Below are 19,699 nucleotides of genomic sequence, written 5' to 3' on the forward strand. Positions count from 1 at the left end.
ATGAGATTCTTCTTCAAATCCGGTACATATCGAACATCTGTTAATTTTCTGATCATTCCATCATGTTTCCTTAATCGTATTGAACCAATGTCATATGAGGTAAGAGGGCTAATGAGAGGTGTGTTTAAATCCTAAATATTAGGCCTTCTTTTATAGGGGAAAAATCCCCCAACTCTTCTCCCAACCGACGTGGGACTTTGACATTTTGCCAAACTTCAACAGTGTAAGTATACAGAACGGCATTAGCTGGATGTGTCTAACTATGTTTGGCAAGAGAGAAATTTGCGACTGTTCCAACATAAACAAAGGCATATTGAGGTGATTACAAGAGTCATCATTCAGGAATTGTTCAGCAGAGGGAGAATGATGCCAAGTTTGCTTAGAAGACTTGCAGATTTGAACTATTTTCCTGAACATATTTTAGAAGACTAGATTGTTGCTTCTGTGGTTAAAGTTGTAGGAAGGAACAAGTATTCTACTGTCTGAAGGCATACGATGAAGTAAATACTTGATTTACTAAAGGTTGAGGATGCATGTCTAACCTTAGAACATTTTTGTTTTCTCTTTTTCTGAGCTGTAAATTCTCCCAGTTTGGTAATAAATTTTAATTTATAAAAAAAAGTGTTGCAAATAAATATTGTGAGCTGCTATGGAATTTGCAGATGGTACCAAACTGCAGATCAATGAGTGACACAAAATGTTGTCTCACTTTTTCTGAGAGCAAACCTAACGAGAGCAAGAGAAGACAAGAGTAGTACAACTTGTGCTTGTTACATGCTTGGTTTTTATTTTGTTATCGCAACGTTTCCAGTGTCTAGTGATAGATGTGGGGGTGAATTTATTCTCGAAATTTCTCAATTAAATAAATTAGAATATATTGAGTAATTTTGTAACAATGTGGAAATAGCCCCTTGCAGAAATGCAATGTAAGACACTAAGGCTGCATACAATATACCCTTGTGATTTGTCTCTTCACCGGACCTCACCATAGCGGGAGCTTAATGCACCGGGCTATCCTTTTAGGTCCGGGACTATATTTTGAAAATTTAGAATGTCTGAAAGATTATTTAAAGATTATTGATTGTTTAGAGGATGCTTTATGAAATATTCTACTATCAATCTGTTGTTCTTAATTTTAAAAGCAGTCATGTTTCCATTGTACACTCTCCTTGTTTGAGCTTGGTCCAGACCTAGATAAAGGAGAGTGGTAGGTTGACAATCAGCGCAAAAGTAGTTAATTTAATGAGTTAAAGCAGTTCAGGAAACTAATAAACCAGAAATTGTTATGGAATAAAAGCAATTTAGTAAAACATGAACAAGAAATAAAAGCAATTTAGTAAAACATGAACAAGAAATAGAGATAGAGAGAAGGAAGAGATTTTCTTCTTCAATTGTGTGTATTTTCCTATCTATTACAAGACATTTATATAGGCATGAAAAGTGAAGAAAATATGTCATGGAATATGTCATTGAACATAGAAAATATGTCATTGAATATGTCATTAACCATTTGAGAGAAAGATCATGGAGGAAGAGTAGACATCCACCATATTTTGATTTTTTATCATAACACTCCCCCTTGGATGTCCATAAATAATGTGTCTCGTTAAAACCTTATTAGGAAAAAACCCTATGGGAAAAAATCCTAATGAAGGAAAAAGAGTACACATATTTAGAAATACACCTTTTGGTTGCCTCGTTAAAAACCTTGCAGGGAAAACCCAATGGGATAAAACCTTGTAAGGGAAAAAGAGTACAACGCGTATTAACTCCCCCTGATGAGATCATTAGTTCACATCGTTGAGCCTTCGTATCCCAATCTTATACACTAGTTTCTTGAAGGTTGACGCCGATAGATATTTGGTGAAAAAATCAGCCATATTATTACTTGAACGGATCTGTTGCACATTAATATCACCATTCTTTTGAAGATCATGTGTGAACAATAATTTAGGTGAAATGTGCTTTATCCTAACTCCTTTATGAATCCTCCCTTTAATTGGGCTATGCATGTTGTATTTTCTTCATACAAAACTGTGGTAGTTTATCACACTTCAAACCACATTTATCTCGAATAAGATGTATAGTAGACCTCAACCATACACATTCTTGACGTGCTTCATGAATAGCAATTATCTCAGCATGATTAGAAGAAGTAGCCACGATTGATTGCTTAGTCGATCACCAAGATATGACAGTGCCACACATGTAAACACATAACATGTTTGAGATCAAGCCTTCTGTGTATCAGATAAATACCTCACATCGACATAACCAACAAGATCGGTATTGCAATCATTGCCATAAAATAAGCCCACACAGGTAATCCCCCTTAGATAATGTAATATGTGCTTGATTTCATTCCAATTTCTCCTTGAGCGGAGCTATATCTTGCTAAGACATTAACTGAAAAAGTTATATCATGCCTTGTAGTGTTAGCAAGATATATTAGCGCACCAATTGCATTAAGATATGGTACTTTAGGACCAAGAAGCTCTTCATTATTTTCATAAGGTCGGAGTGGATCTTTATTTATATCGAGTAATCTCACAACCATCGGGGTACTTAGTGGATGTGCTTTATCCACATAGAAGCTCTTTAAAATCTTTTCAGTGTATGCTGATTGAAGGACAAAAATTCCATCTTTCATATATTCAATTTGTAGACCAAGACAAAATTTTGTCTTTCCAAGATCTTTCATTTCAAATTCTTTCTTTAAACAGCCTACTGCTTTAGGAAGCTCTCCGAGAGTTTTAATGATATTTGAATCATCAACATACATGGCGATTATAACAAATTCAAATCCATATCCTTTTATAAGGACACAAGGACAAATTGAATTATTCTTATACCCTTCTTTCAACAAGTATTCTCTCGGGCGATTATACCACATGGGCCCTGATTGTTTCAATCCGTATAAGGATTTTTGAAGCTTATTTAATAAATTTCTTGGAAACCTTAATATGCTCCAAGACAATTTAAATCTTTCAATGATATCCACAATACGCATATCAAGTTTTTCATATATTGCCACATTAAAACCTGAAGTGACTATATCCACTATAAGAGAACATGTCTCCATATAATCAATGTGAGGATATTTATTAATTTTCTTGTGCCACAAGTCGTCTTTATGTCTATCGACTTGAACCTTTCGCACAAGAACACATTTATACCTCAATTGACTTTATACTTTCAGGTGTTGGACTATCCGTCCAACTTCACATTTTTCAAGTGAAGTCAATTTCATTGCGTATTTTTTATTTGGCCAATCTTTTATCCGTCCAAATTTCATGACAGATTTGATCTCAAGATCCTCGTCAATATTAATCATATTGAGCGCTACATTATATTAACAATATCGTCGACAATCATTTTATGTCGGTTCCATTATTACCCAATAAAGACATAACTTATTGAGATCTCTTTATTTCATTATTTTCAGGTACCTGAGCCTCTCACATGAGGTCTTACGAAGTGTTATGTCGTGGTGCTCTTCTAGAGCACTTGCCTCCTTATTATGACCATTTTGAATATTTGCCCCTCTCATTCTTCAAGGAGTTTTATCTTTGGAACCGATTGGTCTGTTACACTTCATGCGTGCCATAGACTCTGTCCCTCATGGACTTTATTCTATTTGGAGCATTAGTAGCTGAAATATAATATTTAGCTTTGGGTCAGCAAATGCGTCTGGCAATAATTTGTAAATGAATTATCACTTGAACTTCAAGTTTATATTTTCTTGTACGAGGATCTATATGTATTCATAATAATTCATTTCACGTATCACTTTCTCAGCTGCCCATTTTCTCCCCCTGATGTTGAGATCACCAACACATTTCCCAACCATCTTTGGGAACTCATCTTTGTGCATTTTGGTGGCATAATTAAATCATATAGCACATCCATATTTCTATATAGAAATTATTTGGTTCCTGACTCTGAATCGATTGTAATAGGGAGAAATTTTTATAACTTGGCTAGATGCGTACACGTGCTGCTGTATATAATAAATCTCATACCAAATTTCGTTTCTGGGAGTTTTGTTCTCATAACCAATGATTTAGCTATAGTTGGAGGCATAAAATTTCTGCTAAACCAACTTGGATTTAAACCAGTATTATTATGATAAATCATCATAATTTATATTCTGGAATTGTGCTCTAATAATTTGAGCAAGCAATCTTGCAAAAACCAAACTGCAAGTTGATAACAAATGCACATGTGATCATAAAATAGATGCATCTATTAAAATCATATAATAGTAAACGGTTCACATGGCAGGTGACTGGACCCATATATATATATCACCTTTTGTTCCTTCCAGAAATCAAAGGATTCAATCCCAACCTTTAACTGGTATATCATGAGAATAAGCAGCACAAGAGAATTCTTGAAGAATATTCTATTCTTCAATATGTGTCATGTAATTCTTAATTAATTTTTCGCATCATAATTGAACCGATATGGTCAACCGGTCATGCCAATTAATATTTATTTTAGTAAATCTCTAGTTTACTTGTGGCATATGATTCCAGCATCATGCTTATATTTGTGTAGTACAAATAGAAAGAAGATCGGGTAACCTTTCATATTTACCCGGTATGATTATAGAAATATGAAGATATTCAATATTCCTTCATTTATAGTCTCAATATGCCAATCACTTTGACTTATATATTTGAAACTCAAAAAGTTTCTTTTGAGACTTTACAATATCAATGTCATGAATAAGCTTATTCATCTGGGTAGTAACAAATTAGTTTTTCCAGAGTTCTTAACAACTTTTGTACTACAAGATCTTTTATCATACCATTCATATGGTAAATGTCTCCTTCACGGAGAAAATTATATCATAATAAATTGTCATGGTCAAAATCATCATAAGCAAAATTATTTCTTGCTTTAATTTTGCCTTTAATAACTTTTATAAGGCATGACAAAATAATATTTGGCGTATCACATGTACGCGACCGATGACATATTCATGTAACCACACAATAATATTTATTCTCTTTATTTTACTCAAATCTCCCTTAGAGGTGAGTTGTGTGGTATTCATATAATCATGAATTGCATGTCTTTATTCATTGCTTTTATCACATATTGCCACATTCAATTTTAGGAATGGGTTTGCATTCTCAATGCTTATCACAAGTCACATTCTCTTCAAGGAATGGATCATAATCAGCGACGTGCTTTATTATTTTCATATCAATTTAATGGTAAGCATTGCCTTCACATTTTGAAGGACTATTTTGAGAACGCTTATTGTTCTCCTTTTATAATCATAGTGATTATTATTATTATTTTGATATTTGGAACACCCACGTTCATTGTTCAACCACTTGTCTTCATTGAAACTTATTATGCACTACTATCACATTCATTTCAAGAATGGAGCAAATCAAGTGGGACATTTTTCATGCCTTTTCATGAAAAATATATTATTTTTCTTTAGTCATCATTATATCATCAATATGGTACATTGGGACTCAAACCCAATGTCTTACCAATATAAAGGCATGTTAGGCCATAATAAATTGGGACTCAAACCCAACTCTTATCATTATGGAGCATCAGGACTTGATCCCGATGTCTTATCCCCAATCAATGGCATAATAGGCTAAACAATATTGAGATTCATTCTCAAGCCTTAATTTCAATCACATGCCAAGAAAGTTATACACAACTAATTTGCAACTTAGCAAATCAAATTTGCTTTCTTAAATAAGTGTACAAATCTCAAATCAGCGTAAAGCTTTATTAATTATTTGTAGCATCTATATGAAATACAATCGTTTGTGGTCAGAATATTTCTTCTAAATTCTATTAGAGTTTAAAAGGATCATAAAATCATTGTCATAATATTTATTGAGTCTCTCTCAAAAATATTGTTGCTTTCGGGGTATACCCTACCTATTGGATTTGATTTAACGCCATGACTTTCGTTCACTCAATTCAACCAAGCAATTAGTGAATAAATTTATCAAAAGTACACCATATAGGTAACAACACATATATAGTACTAATACATAAATTCAGCATTTATATTACCTAAAAAGTGACATTATAGGTAACAACTTACCAGTTGTAGCTTGTGCATTATTCATATAAAATACTTAAAAATGGTAAGTCAGTAGCAAGCATCAAGTAGGTCATGGATACTCAAAAATACCTCTTCCAGTAGTCATACTAATCATTGTTTGCTTTCAAATGATACGACCATAAATTATGAAGTATACTTTCTCAATAGCTTTTGAAGTAATTAATCAACCTAGATAAAGATGTGAAGTATTTCTTGTTTTCTTCAAGATGATTTATGCTTTTAATCAGTATGACCAATTTTATTTTATTTTTTATTCCTTTTTTTTTGTACTATATGCAAGTGTAAAAATCCAAAAGAAAAAAAATATTCATCCAAGTAAAAGAAAATGTTAAAAACGGCAGGACAGATTGAAGATAGTTAACACATAAATATGCATAAGACAATTTATATAAAATATCCTTGGTTACCATGACATGCATCATATCAACAATTAACTGTTACTATGATTTTAACATATAGAACTTCAAAAAATTTATTCCATTCATGTGATATAAAAGATGTAATATTAATATGTGCTTATGCAATACAGGTGTAGTACGAAGTTGTGTGTATATGAGATTTTAAAGGAATGACAAGTATAAGATAATCATACCTTCTTACATTTCATTACTTACCATATGTAGTTTCTCTTTATATTTAACCATGTGATGATATGTATGACTTCTAATTGTAATCTTTCTGGATGTAGGAAATTTTTTGTAGATATATATATACAAGTGGTTAGAGACTCGTGCTGATAACGTGTTATGGAATAAAAGTAATTTAGTAAAACATGAACAAGAAATAAAAGCAATTTAGTAAAACATGAACAAGAAATAGAGATAGAGAGAAGGAAGAGATTTTCTTCTTCAATTGTGTGTATTTTCCTATCTATTACAAGGCATTTATATAGGCATGAAAAGTGAAGAAAATATGTCATGGAATATGTCATTGAACATAGAAAATATGTCATTGAATATGTCATTAACCATTTGAGAGAAAGATCATGGAGGAAGAGTAGACATCCACCATATTTTGATTTTTTATCATAACAGAAATAAAGTTATTTCAATAATTTTGTCCAATTATTTTGTTTTATCATGATAACTTTTTGGTTATGGATTAATTAAAGTAGTCTTATTATTCTAATCAAACACATTTCTCTGAGTGTGCGATGACCTTGAAAACGTCAACTATACTGAAAGCATGACTTACCCCTCAGGTTCAAGTGTCGGAAATGAAGCAACTCCTAGTAAGGAGCACTTCCCCGTTTAATGGATCCAAAGTGGCACGAATCCGAGCTAGTCAGGCCAGTGAGTTTCAAATACCCTATGGTTAAACCCAAAAAAAAATAATTTAAATAAACATTTAGACAAGCTAAATTTGAGTATAAAATCCCATAGCACTATTACACAGCAACTCTATGTATTCTGTTTATTTTTCTCTTGAGAAGTTTTGAGAATAAAATACAACCCATTTTACTAAACAAGAACAGGAACAAAACCAAAAGAAAAAACTAGCATTTGATTTAAAAGGGCTGCAGTTTTGTTCTATCTGCAAATTCCTTGGCACCTTTTAAGTAAACCAAAACACCTTCCCTCACAAATCTAACTTAAAAACTCATTTGCTTGATTCTTCCTCTGTTTCTTCTAGATGAAAATTAGGAAAAAATTCTACTAATAAAGGAGCAAAATAATTCTTATAGACGTAAGCTTTTGATCGGTCTCTTCCTCTAGAACTTTGCCCGGCCTTCTCTGCATCTATGTCTGCTGCTTCTTCATCTGAATCCAACTCTGTACAATGGCCATTACAACCGTAAGAGATTATTAGCGTTGGAAACTCAGTATAACAGATAATATACACTACTACTTTACAAGATTTAACATATCTAACTTCAACCAGACATCACCATTTTAAAAGGTGTTTCCGTGCTAATCAAAGATGCAAGTGTTGCATGTGTGTAAACAAAGTCTCACTTGGAAAGTTGGAAAGAAAAATAAGTTATTTATAAGGAGTTGAATACTTTTAGCGCCGTTTCGCCATAAAAAGTATTTTTACTTTTTTCCGGAATCAGTATTTGGACATAAAAAATTTCAAATTTCACTTGAAGTTGAATTTAGAAATTGTTCGAAAATTTTAGAAGTTCCAAAAAGTTGTTTTTCTCAAAAAAATTCACTTAAAATCACTCACAAAAATTCAAAAACAGCTCTAAATTGTATTCATGTCGAAATACAACCCTAATTTCAAATACCATATTCACTTGAATTTTTTTTTTGTTTTTTTTCTTGAATTTCACAATTCTTATGTCCAAATGCCCAATTAATGGTGTAAGGTCTTTGAAGAAAAATCATGCGAACTTGACGCAAAACGGACAATATCACACCAAAGTCAAGAGTTTCTTCGGGCCGCTTGGCGCGGGCCCAACTAGTGCCTTTACGCGTCTACGGGCTGGCTTACGGACATTTACCCATAGACTTGAAAACGTATACACACCATGCTAAGAGTATCTTTGGGCTATTAAATTTTAAATGTGAACTCTACTAGTCATTATCGAGCTAAATCTGCACTTCCCTAATGTTCTGATATTATCTAGTTTGCTTCCTTTTTCTATTTGATTAATGGACTAGACCTCTAAAGATGCGAGAAATATGTCAACGTATTTATCCAATTAATTTCAGCCCTAACAAAAAATAAATACACAAATTAGCGAGTTCAATAGAAACATTAGGTACCAGATTGAAGCATATCTAACACTGCTTTCATTGCTAAATCTTCAGAATCTTCATCTGAATCAAGCCCTGTACAGTAAGTGTTTAGTGAAAAGAGTCAGAGATTTTTAGACTTGGAAACTTAGTTTTTTAGAAAACCAAAACACCTTCGCTCACCAGTTTCTTGCTCTAAAGATTTGACAGTCTTCTCCATATCTCCCTCCGCTGCTTCTTCATTAACTTCATCTGAATTTACCTCTGTACAACGGCCATGACAAGAGTAAGAGATTATTAAAGTTGGATACTTGGTATAATCACATACTTTATAGCAAGATTTAACCTATCTAACTTTAACCAGACAACAATCAGTTAAAAAAGCATTTCTCTACATATAATTGATTTAGGAAGCCAAATTCTTCTTTCCAACTGTTGACGTGCCGCCCTTTCGTTGTGTCATTTATGACTTGTGTGCAAAATTTGAGGTAATTCGGAATTTGTTTAATATGATTCGGCATTAGTTTTGAACGTTGGAAGTTCATTAGTCCATTAGGCTTGAATCAATGTGCGATTCGTGATTTTTGTATGGGTAGATGTGATTTGAACTCGCTCGAAGCCTCAAATCACATCAAACAACACCAAAACCACGAATCGCACATCAATTCAAACCTAATGAACTAGGGAACTTCCAGCTTCCAAAACTATTTCCGAATTATATAAAACCAATTCTGGATGAGCTCAAATTTTGCACACAAGTCATAATGAACAACTTAGTTTTACCTATCTTATTACAATCAAAGAATATAATATAGGAGTAGTAGTTATGCACGGAAAATTTTGCATCAAAGTCAATACTAAACTACTAAATTATTTTACTTACCTCCAATTGTGTCAAAGGCATAAACTTTAAGCATGTTGTTTCCCAAATCCTCATGATTTTCTTGAATCTTCTTAGCAAAAGTCACAAGGGAAGGAGAACATCCCCATAACTCAATTCGCTGCAGTGTCCCACTATCTGCAAATACTTTAGGAATCTGTTTTAAGTAACTGCAATTTCTGATAACGACACGCTCGAGGCATGGGAAATTATCATCGATATCAGCGGCTCTCCAATATTTAAGATCCAACTTCTCAAGGAGCACGAATTTCAATTCAGGAAATCCCATCTCTGTTACTTCCCACCTTTCTGCTGACCATGCTTCAACAAAGGCTGAATTCTTCAATTGGAGCACCTCGAGTTTGGGCAACTTGCTAATGATCGTCATGTCCTCCCATGGAAGATAAGTTTTGGAAAGTGTTAACTTCTTGAGATTTGGTGGGAAAGAAACCAGACGTGGAAGCCTGAAATCGAAATCAAGCAAGTCCATATTGAACCCTGCAATTTTTAGTGTCTCAAGCTCATGCAAATGTATCAGATTATCTAGACACTCGGGCACATCAATAAATTCGTTGCCAGTGCCAAAAATTCCCAATTTTTTCACTTTCTTAATCCCTTCAAACATTTCCTTTGTGCAACAAGAAAGACTCAATCCAGAGACACTAAGCAACTTTTCCAAAATCGGGTGATTAACTTCATTAACCGATACCTTTTGAGGAGAATGAACGTACATGCTTGTACAGTGGAGATGCCTCAACTGAGACAATCCCCAAATTCCAATTGGTAAGCTTATCCGCCCGTCCAGTTCAGATTGAGAAACAACGAGAGTTTGCAAATTCCAAAGATTGGAAATTGGTACATCCTCAGGAATCTTATAAATAGCCAAGGCCAAGTACCTTAAACCTACTAGGTGTAGTATTTCACTAGGGAAATAACTGAATTCAACAGCCTCCAAGTCCAAAACTCGGAGAAGTTTAAAATGATTTAGGCTCAATAATGAATCCTGCCATAAGTCATTGGCAGAAAAATGAAGAGAACGTGTTTTGCTGTGAGTAAGATCATCAAAAAGAATGCGCCGAAAATTACCATTTGAATGAACTGACACCCAGCGACAACCATCAGGAAGAATCTTTCCAGCTCCATAGCTTATGGGATCTACAACATAAGAATACAAAAGCATCTCGCGTTTAGCTTCTCTCAAGCATAAATCATGAAGAAGATCGTGAATCCTACACGCCTTGATTCTTCCGCACAAACTTCGCGTGCTAACAACAACCAGATTTTTATCAATAAGATCATGTAAAAGATTAGAAGCTAGCTTTTCCAATCCCTCAAGCCCCTTTAGCTCTAAGAGTCCCTCTGCAGCCCATAATCTAATCAACTTCTTCACAGAAATCTCTCTAGCTTTTGGAAAAACTCCAAAATACAGATAGCAGGCTTTCAAATGTGAAGGAAGATGCTTGTAGCTCAAAGCAAGCACTCCTGAGCAACGTTGATAATCGTCAAGGTTTACTAAAGAGCTCACACTTTGAGCTACTTCCCTCCACTCCTCTAGTCTCCTCTTGCTAGAAAGAGCCCCTGCAACTACAGAAATCATTAGTGGTAATCCTTTGCAATTTTCTACGACTAATTTCGCGACATTCTCAAATTCAGTTGGACAATCTTTTTTGCCAAACGCCTTTTGGCAAAACAAATTCCAACTTTCCTCTAGCTCCAGGGGACGCATTGGAAACGGATCCTCAGGAGAGCTTGCATATTCGGCAACCTTCATATCCCGAGTAGTCAACAATATCCGACTTGCATTACTGTTTTCGGGAAACCATAGTCTAATATCATCCCAGGCTTCCCTGCTCCATATGTCATCCACAACGATCAAATACCTCCTACCCTTTAAACTTTTCTGCAAAAGATCTGCTAGATCTCCGTTGCTTTTCTTATCGAGCTTTTCTTTCTTTTCTTTCTCCACAATAGTATCTTGAAGGAGGGATAGAAGCATCTTTCTTAAACTGTAGTCCTTGGACACAGTAATCCATCCACGGAAATCAAAGAAGCTCAAAATTGAGGGATCATAAAACATCTTTTTGGCAAAAGTTGACTTGCCTATACCTCCCATTCCAGCAATAGAGATAACTTCCAGTTGAGATGAACGGCCAATAAGTTGACCACGCATGCACTCTTGTTCAATGTTGTACCCCACCATGTCATTCTCAAGGATTGAAACATGAGATCGTGGTGAACTAGAACCCTCAAGCGAACGATTTGCTGCTTGCATATTAATATTCTCCTTCAGCTTGACGAGCTCTTTGGTGACAGAATCAGCGCCTTCTATTGCTTGATGCAAAATCGCAAGAAGCCTCTCGTCCGCCTCTGTCCGAACATGTTCATCCTTCTCTGAGACCAGTCGTAGCTGTGATTCAACTTCGTCTTCTACTTTATGTGCTACATCTTTGACCTTTTTTAGCAAATCCTTCATTGGTTCATCATCAGAATTAGTGTCAAGAAACTCTAGCATTGAGCCAACTTTCTCGTAGAGTAATTTCAAGTGTTCTTTATGACCTTCCAGCAAGTCTAAAGTGGATTGTGAAATAAGGTGTATAGTTCCCATCAGAGAAGTTAGAGCAGCATAAGCAGCCATCTCTGTTTCTCTTGTGTTTATACAAGAATTGTGAATGAAGAAATTCTCAGAATAGTTAGAACTCAGAATGACAGAGAGACAAGCTTGACAACTCCTATTTATAAGTATATATCAAGAGGTGGTCATTTGTTAAATATACTTCTTGAGATTTTTAAGGAAGTTTCCTATAGAACTTAGCTAAACTGCAAGTTGCAATTTAAATATGACAATTGCCTTTTCATACTGATTTAGAATATATTAATTCAACTGCACCTTCATGAATTCTCAACAACTAGAATATTTTACTAGTACCAAATTTTAGCATCAATTAGCAGGCATAGGGCAGCTAGATAGACACTTTAACTACTACTCATAATTTAGGTTGCACATGATTTTTTTCATTTCTTTTTTAGCTGAAAAATCAACTAACGCCTTCACATTCAACCTCATTTGTGCCAGGAATCAAACATTTGGTCTCAAGAAGATGACTATGTCGCCTTTTGGTCACTATTAAGATATCATCACTACAAAAGAGAAGAATTAAAGAATTTCAGTGATTGAAAGAAACTAGGAATTATTGTGTAATAGGACACGAACATGAAAACTCTTGACCCTTTATCTTGTTATTAGGATGTGTTTGGAATAGGTCATTTTCGAGGAAAATGTTTTTCATGTTTGGTTGTCAACCCAAATGGGGAAAAATAACCTCTCACTTTAGAGCGGAGTCATTTTCAATCACAACTATCTCAACTCTTAACTTCATATCACTGTTCTAACCGCCAATTAGACATTATTACCAATCTTCGATACTAAAACATTTAACAAAACACTCTCTGATTTTCTAATGTTATCATTAATCTTTTACATGTATTTTTTCCAACAAATTTTTTTCACTCACCAACCAAACACCAAAAAATATTTTTTTATGGAAAACATTATTCAAGAAAAATATTTTCTATAGCAAATAACTTCCATTGTACCAAACACACTTAGTCGCATATATTTTCCGTCATCTAATAAAGGGGACATGAAAGTAGAGGTGTCGAAGGAATTTTAAAATGAACAAAAAATAATTAATGTCGTCAATATACATTAGACTTTTTTATTTAAATGGCGTTTTTCTTCATTCACCAAATTTTAGCTTTTACTTGTCTTAATATATATCCAATCAAACAATAACAATAAGAAGCAATGCAAATGATGAACCTTGATGGTAGAGCAAAGACTTTCAGAGATCTATACAAGAAGTGTTTGAATGAAAAAACTTGCATAAAGTTGGCTAAAAAATGATAGACAAGTTTGAGAACTACTGTTAAGTATATCAAGGTCAACAGTGGTTGTCATTATCAGGAAAATAAAGAAAACACAGCTATATTGCAAATTGCATTTTTAACAAGGTAATTGTCATCCTACTGATTTAAAATTTGTTCAACTATTTGGTTTACAAAAGACTCAATAATTAGAATATTTAATTTTACAAAATTCCTATCTTACAAAAAGACTCAATAATTAAAATATTTATTTGTACCAAATTGTAGCATTAATTAAGGAGCTGCACGAGTTGGGCAGTCAATATCATTACAACTGCTGATTTTGATTGCATATGAATTATGATATTTAACCAACGAGCCATCCTAGAACATATCTATAATTTAATTATGGCAATTGTCATCCTACTGAATAGAACCAAAGGCAGATCTAGGATTTTAGGTTTATGGGTTCCTACAAAAATAGAGTTAATATACAATATTAACCGGATGAACGGACTGGGTTCCAAGCTAAATATTCTTATACATTTAATGAATTTTTCAATACAAAAATATATTTTGGACAAAAGCTACTGGGTTCACGGGAACCCGTAACTAATGAACTGAATCCGCTTCTTAGAACTGATTTAAAATTTATAATTTAACTATAGATTTAACAAAGACAAAACAACTGGTAAAATTAATTAAGGAGCTGAGTGAGAATACATCTTTTAGGCAATTTATCATTTTACTGAAGTTTCTTATAACATACCTAAACCCCAAATTACATAATCATTCTTGTCAAGTCAACTCTAGGTGTATAAACTCTCAACAAATAAAATATTCTACTAGTACGGTGAGAATCAAATGAAATACTAATTAATCTAATATTCTATCAATAATATATATATATATATATATATAGAAAATATATTATTGATTAATTATGACAATGATACAATGAGCCCTATTTATATATAATACATGTCCTACTCCTAATACATATGGGATTAGGGTTATTTACTACTATTTAACTATCAAACTAACACTCCCCCTCAAGCTGGTGCATATAAATCATATGTACCGAACTTGTTACATATATAACTAATACGAGGATCAGTGAGGGACTTGGTGAAAATATCAGCAAGTTGATCATTCGACTTCACGAATTTTGTAGCAATATCTCCCAGGAGTATCTTTTCTCGAACAAAGTGACAGTCAATCTCGATGTGTTTAGTTCTCTCATGGAACACTGGATTTGAAGCAATATGAAGAGCAGCTTGATTATCACACACAAGTCTCATCTGACTAATCTCACCAAATTTCAACTCCTTGAGCAACTGTTTGATCCAAATTAGCTCACATGTGGCCATAGCCATTGCTCGATATTCTGCTTCTGCACTAGACCGAGCAATCACATTCTATTTCTTGCTCTTCCAAGACACCAAATTTCCTCCTACTAAGACACAATATCCAGACGTAGGACGTCTATCAAAAGGTGATCCTGTCCAATCAGCATCTGAGTATCCAACAACATGCTTATGGCCTCGATCCTCAAATAATAAGCCTTTGCCTGGAGCTGATTTTATACACCGAAGAATGCGGACAACTGCATCCCAATGACTATCGGAGGGAGATCCATAAACTGACTCACAACACTCACATGAAAGGAAATGTCAGGTCTAGTCATTGTGAGGTAATTTAATTTACCAACCAGAAATGTCAGGTCCAGTCATTGTGAGGTAATTTAATTTACCAACCAACCGCCTATATCTTGCAGGATCGCTAAGAGGCTCCCCTGTCCTGGCAGAAGTTTAGAATTCGAATCCATCGGAGTGTCAACAGGTCTACAACCTGTCATTCTTGTCTCCCCAAGAATATCTAAGGCATACTTCCGTTGTGAGATCACAATACCTGAGCTAGACTGAGCGACCTCAATACCCAAAAAAACTTTAATTTACCCAGATCCTTAGTCTGAAAGTGCTGAAAGAGATGTTGCTTCAACTTACTAATACCATCCTGATCATTGTCGGTAATAACAATATCGTCAATATAAACGACCAGATAAATACAGAGATTTGAAGCAGAATGTCGATAAAATACAGAATGATCAGCTTCACTACGAGTCATGCCAAACTCCTGAATAACTGTTGAACTTACCAAACCAGGCTCGAGGGGACTGCTCTAGACCATAGAGTGACCGGCACTACCGACATACAAGGCCATTAGACTCCCCATGAGCAACAAAACTAGGTGGTTGCTCCATATAAACCTCATCTCAAGGTCACCGTGAAGAAATACATTCTTAATGTCCAACTGATAGAGAGGCCAATGGCGAACAGCAGCCATGGATAGAAAAAAGCGGACTGATGCAATTTTAGCCACGGGAGAGAAAGTATCACTGTAATCGAGTCCAAATATCAGAGTATATCCTTTGGCAACAAGACGAGCCTTAAGTCGATCAACCTGGCCATCTGGACCAACTTTGACTGCATACACCCAACGACAACCAACAGTCTATTTACCCGAAGGAAGAGAAACAAGCTCCCAAGTACCACTCATATGTAAAGCAGACATATCGTCAATCATAGCCTGTCGCCATTTGGGATGAGACAGTGCTTCACCTGTAGACTTAGGAATGGAAACAGAGGACAAAGATGACACAAATGCACAATGGGATGATGACAGACGACAGTAACTTAAACCTACATAATGAGGATTAGGATTAAGTGTGGATCGTATACCTTTTCGTAGTGCAACCGGTTGATTAATAAGAGACAAGTCCGCAGTATTAGCAGGGTCAGGTGCAGGACGTGAATCAGCTGAGCCTGATGTTGGACGCGGACGACAATGATAAGTCAGGAGTGGTAGAGCTGTAGAAGGTTGAACTGGACTAGGTGGTGGCACTGGAGCTATAGGTGGTGGAGCTGCAACTGGAACTGTAGGTGGTGGAGCTATGGAGGAAGATGAATGGGAGATAAGGACTGAATCTCCAAAAGAAGGAACTGGTAGCACCTCAGAAATATCTAAGTGATTAACTAGACCTGTGAAGTATGATTGGGTTTCAAAGAAGGTAACATCAGCAGACATAAGAATCGCTGAAGGTCAGGAGAATAACATCGATATCCCTTTTGCGTTCTTGAGTAACCCAGAAATATGTACTTAAGAGCACGAGGAGCTAACTTATCTTTTTTTGGAGTAAGGTCATGAACAAAACACGTACTCCCAAAGATACGGGATGGAAGAGAGAACAAAGGTAAGTGGGGAAACAGGACAGAGAATGGAACTTGATTTTGGATAGCTGAAGATGGCATACGATTAATAAGATAACAAGATGTAAGAACTGCATCCCCCAAAAACGCAGCGGAACATGAGATTGTATGAGTAGGGTACGAGCAGTTTCAATAAGATGTCTATTCTTTCTTTCAGCAACCCCATTTTGTTGGGATGTGTACGGACAAGATGTTTGATGAATAATCCTATCGGAGTTCATAAATTGCTGAAATGGGGAAGACAAATACTCTAGAGCATTATCACTACGAAATGTGCGGATAGAAACCCCAAATTGATTTTGAATTTCAGCGTGGAAGGTCTGGAAAATAGAAAATAACTCAGATCGATTTTTCATCGGAAACATCCAAATGCACCTGGAATAATCATCAATGAAACTGACAAAGTAGCGGAGTCCCAAGGTAGAACTGACCCGACTAGGACCCCAAACATCTGAATGGACTAAAGTAAAAGGTGACTCTGCTCGATTATCAAGACACCGCGGAAAATGGGAGGGGGTATGCTTACTGAGCTGACATGACTCACACTCTAGAGTGGACAAGTGAGATAAGCTAGGTACCATTTTCTGAAGTTTTGACAGACTGGGATGTCCTAATCGTTTATGTAATAAATCTGGTGAATCAGTAACGGGACAAGTTATTGGAGGAAGACAAGATGCGAGTCCATGTGATTTTGCGAGGATAAGGTAATAAAGTCCATCTGATTCACGGTCGGCACCAATGATCCACCATGTACTGCGTTCCTGTATAAAAACAAGGTCATCAAGAAATAAAACAGTAGATTTAAGTAATTTGGATAAACGACTAATGGCTATGAGATTAAAAGGACTACCAAGAACATAAAGAACTGAGTCTAAAGGTAAGGAAGGAAGTGGAATTGCTTGACCTACTGCAATTGCCATGGCTTGAGACCCATTGGCCATTGTGACTGTTGGAAGAGATTGAGAATATGAAATACTAGTGAAAGAGATTTGTTACCAGAAATATGATCAGATGCACCTGAATCAACGACCCAAGACTCAGAAGTTGGAGATTGGGAGACACAAGTCATGCTACTATTTGTTGGAACAACGGAGGCTAATCCTGGAGATGTCTATTTACGTGCTTTGTACTGAAGGAACTCAATATAATCCGGTAAAGAAACCATCTTGATTGGATTCAATGCATTGGATCCAACATATTGTGAGTTAAAGGCTTCTGATACGAATGCCATTATAATATTGTGCCGGAAAAAAAGCAAAATTTTTCAAGGAATTACTGTTCTTGCCGGAAAACTTACTGTTCATGCCGGAAAAATCTCAAAGTCCTCGGAATAAAAAGAAAACAGTATGGGCCTAGTCGAAATTACTAGAAAATAGGACTATTCTGAAGAAATTTTCCAAAAAGATGACCGGAACACTGTTCACGCGCCGGCGCGTGGGTCTGACGTGCCGCCGGCGTCAGAAGATCTGGAGGCGCGTGGACGTGTTCTACCGGTGTGGTTTTCTGGAATTTGGTCGCCTGAGAAACCCGCACCTGCTGGTGGTGTTATTTTTCGTAAAAAAATGGGATTTCGCAAAAAAAGAGCCTGAAAGTCACCGAGTCTTGAGCTTCTGAAAGCTCGCCTCACACTTATCTGACCACCTGAATAAAGCATCCTTTTGAGTCAATTTGGTCAAGGGTGTGAGAATGCACGGGAGAAAATATTATTGATTAATATTAACAATGATACAATGATCCCTATATATATAATACATGTCCTACTCTTAATACATATGGGATTAGGGTTATTTACTACAATTTAACTATCAAACTAACACTCCCCCTCAAGTTGGTGCATATAAATCATATGTATCGAGATTGTTACATATATAACTAATACGAGGATCAGTGAGAGACTTGGTGAATTAATCACCAATGAAACAGTTATAAATCCATAGCAAGCCAACACAGCCAGCTATCCAAACATAAAATCAATGCCTACCTGGTGAGGCTCAAACATAACAGACATAAGCTATCTCTCTTGCTATACATTCCGAATGCCGACTTTTTCTTTCAAAAATTCTAAGATTTCGCTCAATCCAAACCGAGTGGACTGCGTCAGACACATTAATTACAACTCATGATTTTGATTGCAAATGATTTTACAAAATTCTAATTTAGCAGGAAAACCAACTAGCCTATCCTATCCCCACCTCACCCAAAAGAAAAAGAAGAAAGGAGGTAAGCTGTTCATTTTCAACCTCACTGTCCTGAAACAATACAACAGCTGAGACGGATTGGACGCCTTTCTAAAGTGAATTAGAAGAAGAAAATAATTTTGTTACTTGAGCTACTTCCTTCTTCGACTTAATTAGCTTTTGAAAAGTTTAGGCACAGTTATAATGCTCTAAACACTGATTGCTAATTAAGCCAAAGATCTTGAGAATCCTATTTATAGAGACGCCTATAACTATCCTGTTTTATTCTCTACAACATGAAATCGAGTGTAATTTCAACAAACTGAGTTTGAGAGCCACTCATAGGACCAAAATGCCAACCCAGAAACTTACAGTGGCAATCCTTACTGAAGGAGCATGCAAATGTAACAACAACAACACAGTGAAATCCCACAAGTGGGATCTAGGGAGGGTATAGTGTGTATGCAGACCTTACCCCTGCTCCGGAGGAGTAGAGAGGCTGTTTCCAATAAACCCTCAGCACAAGAAAAAGGAACGAGACAGTGTAGCAGTAACAACAAAGGAATCCAGAAAGATAACACCAACAACGTAATAACCAGAAAAATAGAGAAAAAAGTAATAATAATAAGCAGTAACAATGGCACATTACTACAGACGCAAAGGAGCATGCAAATGTAACTGAAAAGAAAATCTAAATCCTCCACATCCTTACACAGCAG

At 35.6% G+C, this 19,699-nt stretch overlaps 1 protein-coding gene across 1 annotated transcript; it reads right to left on the bottom strand.

Annotated features, from left to right (window-relative positions):
- Positions 1-7,470: 7,470 nt before the first annotated feature.
- On the bottom strand, positions 7,471-12,648 carry LOC107778083 (putative late blight resistance protein homolog R1A-3). Its single transcript, XM_016598269.2, has 4 exons — positions 9,674-12,648; positions 8,974-9,054; positions 8,821-8,886; positions 7,471-7,881 (listed from the first exon to the last, which is right to left on the bottom strand). The coding sequence occupies exons 1-4, from the start codon at positions 12,303-12,305 to the stop codon at positions 7,709-7,711; spliced, it is 2,952 nt and encodes a 983-aa protein (XP_016453755.1). The 5' UTR covers positions 12,306-12,648; the 3' UTR covers positions 7,471-7,708.
- Positions 12,649-19,699: the final 7,051 nt, after the last annotated feature.

Source organism: Nicotiana tabacum, chromosome 5 (assembly GCF_000715075.1).
Source record: "Nicotiana tabacum cultivar K326 chromosome 5, ASM71507v2, whole genome shotgun sequence".
Classification (NCBI taxonomy): domain Eukaryota; kingdom Viridiplantae; phylum Streptophyta; class Magnoliopsida; order Solanales; family Solanaceae; genus Nicotiana; species Nicotiana tabacum.

Bases quoted from the DNA above. Each gene is read 5' to 3' on its own strand.
- LOC107778083 (XM_016598269.2), bottom strand. From the start codon at position 12,305: ATGGCTGCTTATGCTGCTCTAACTTCTCTGATGGGAACTATACACCTT. The intron at 8,887-8,973 runs GTGAGCGAAGGT...CTTACTGTACAG, and splicing joins ATCTTTAGAGCAAGAAACTG to GGCTTGATTCAGATGAAGAT. The intron at 7,882-8,820 runs GTACCTAATGTT...GCCATTGTACAG, and splicing joins GTTAGATATGCTTCAATCTG to AGTTGGATTCAGATGAAGAA.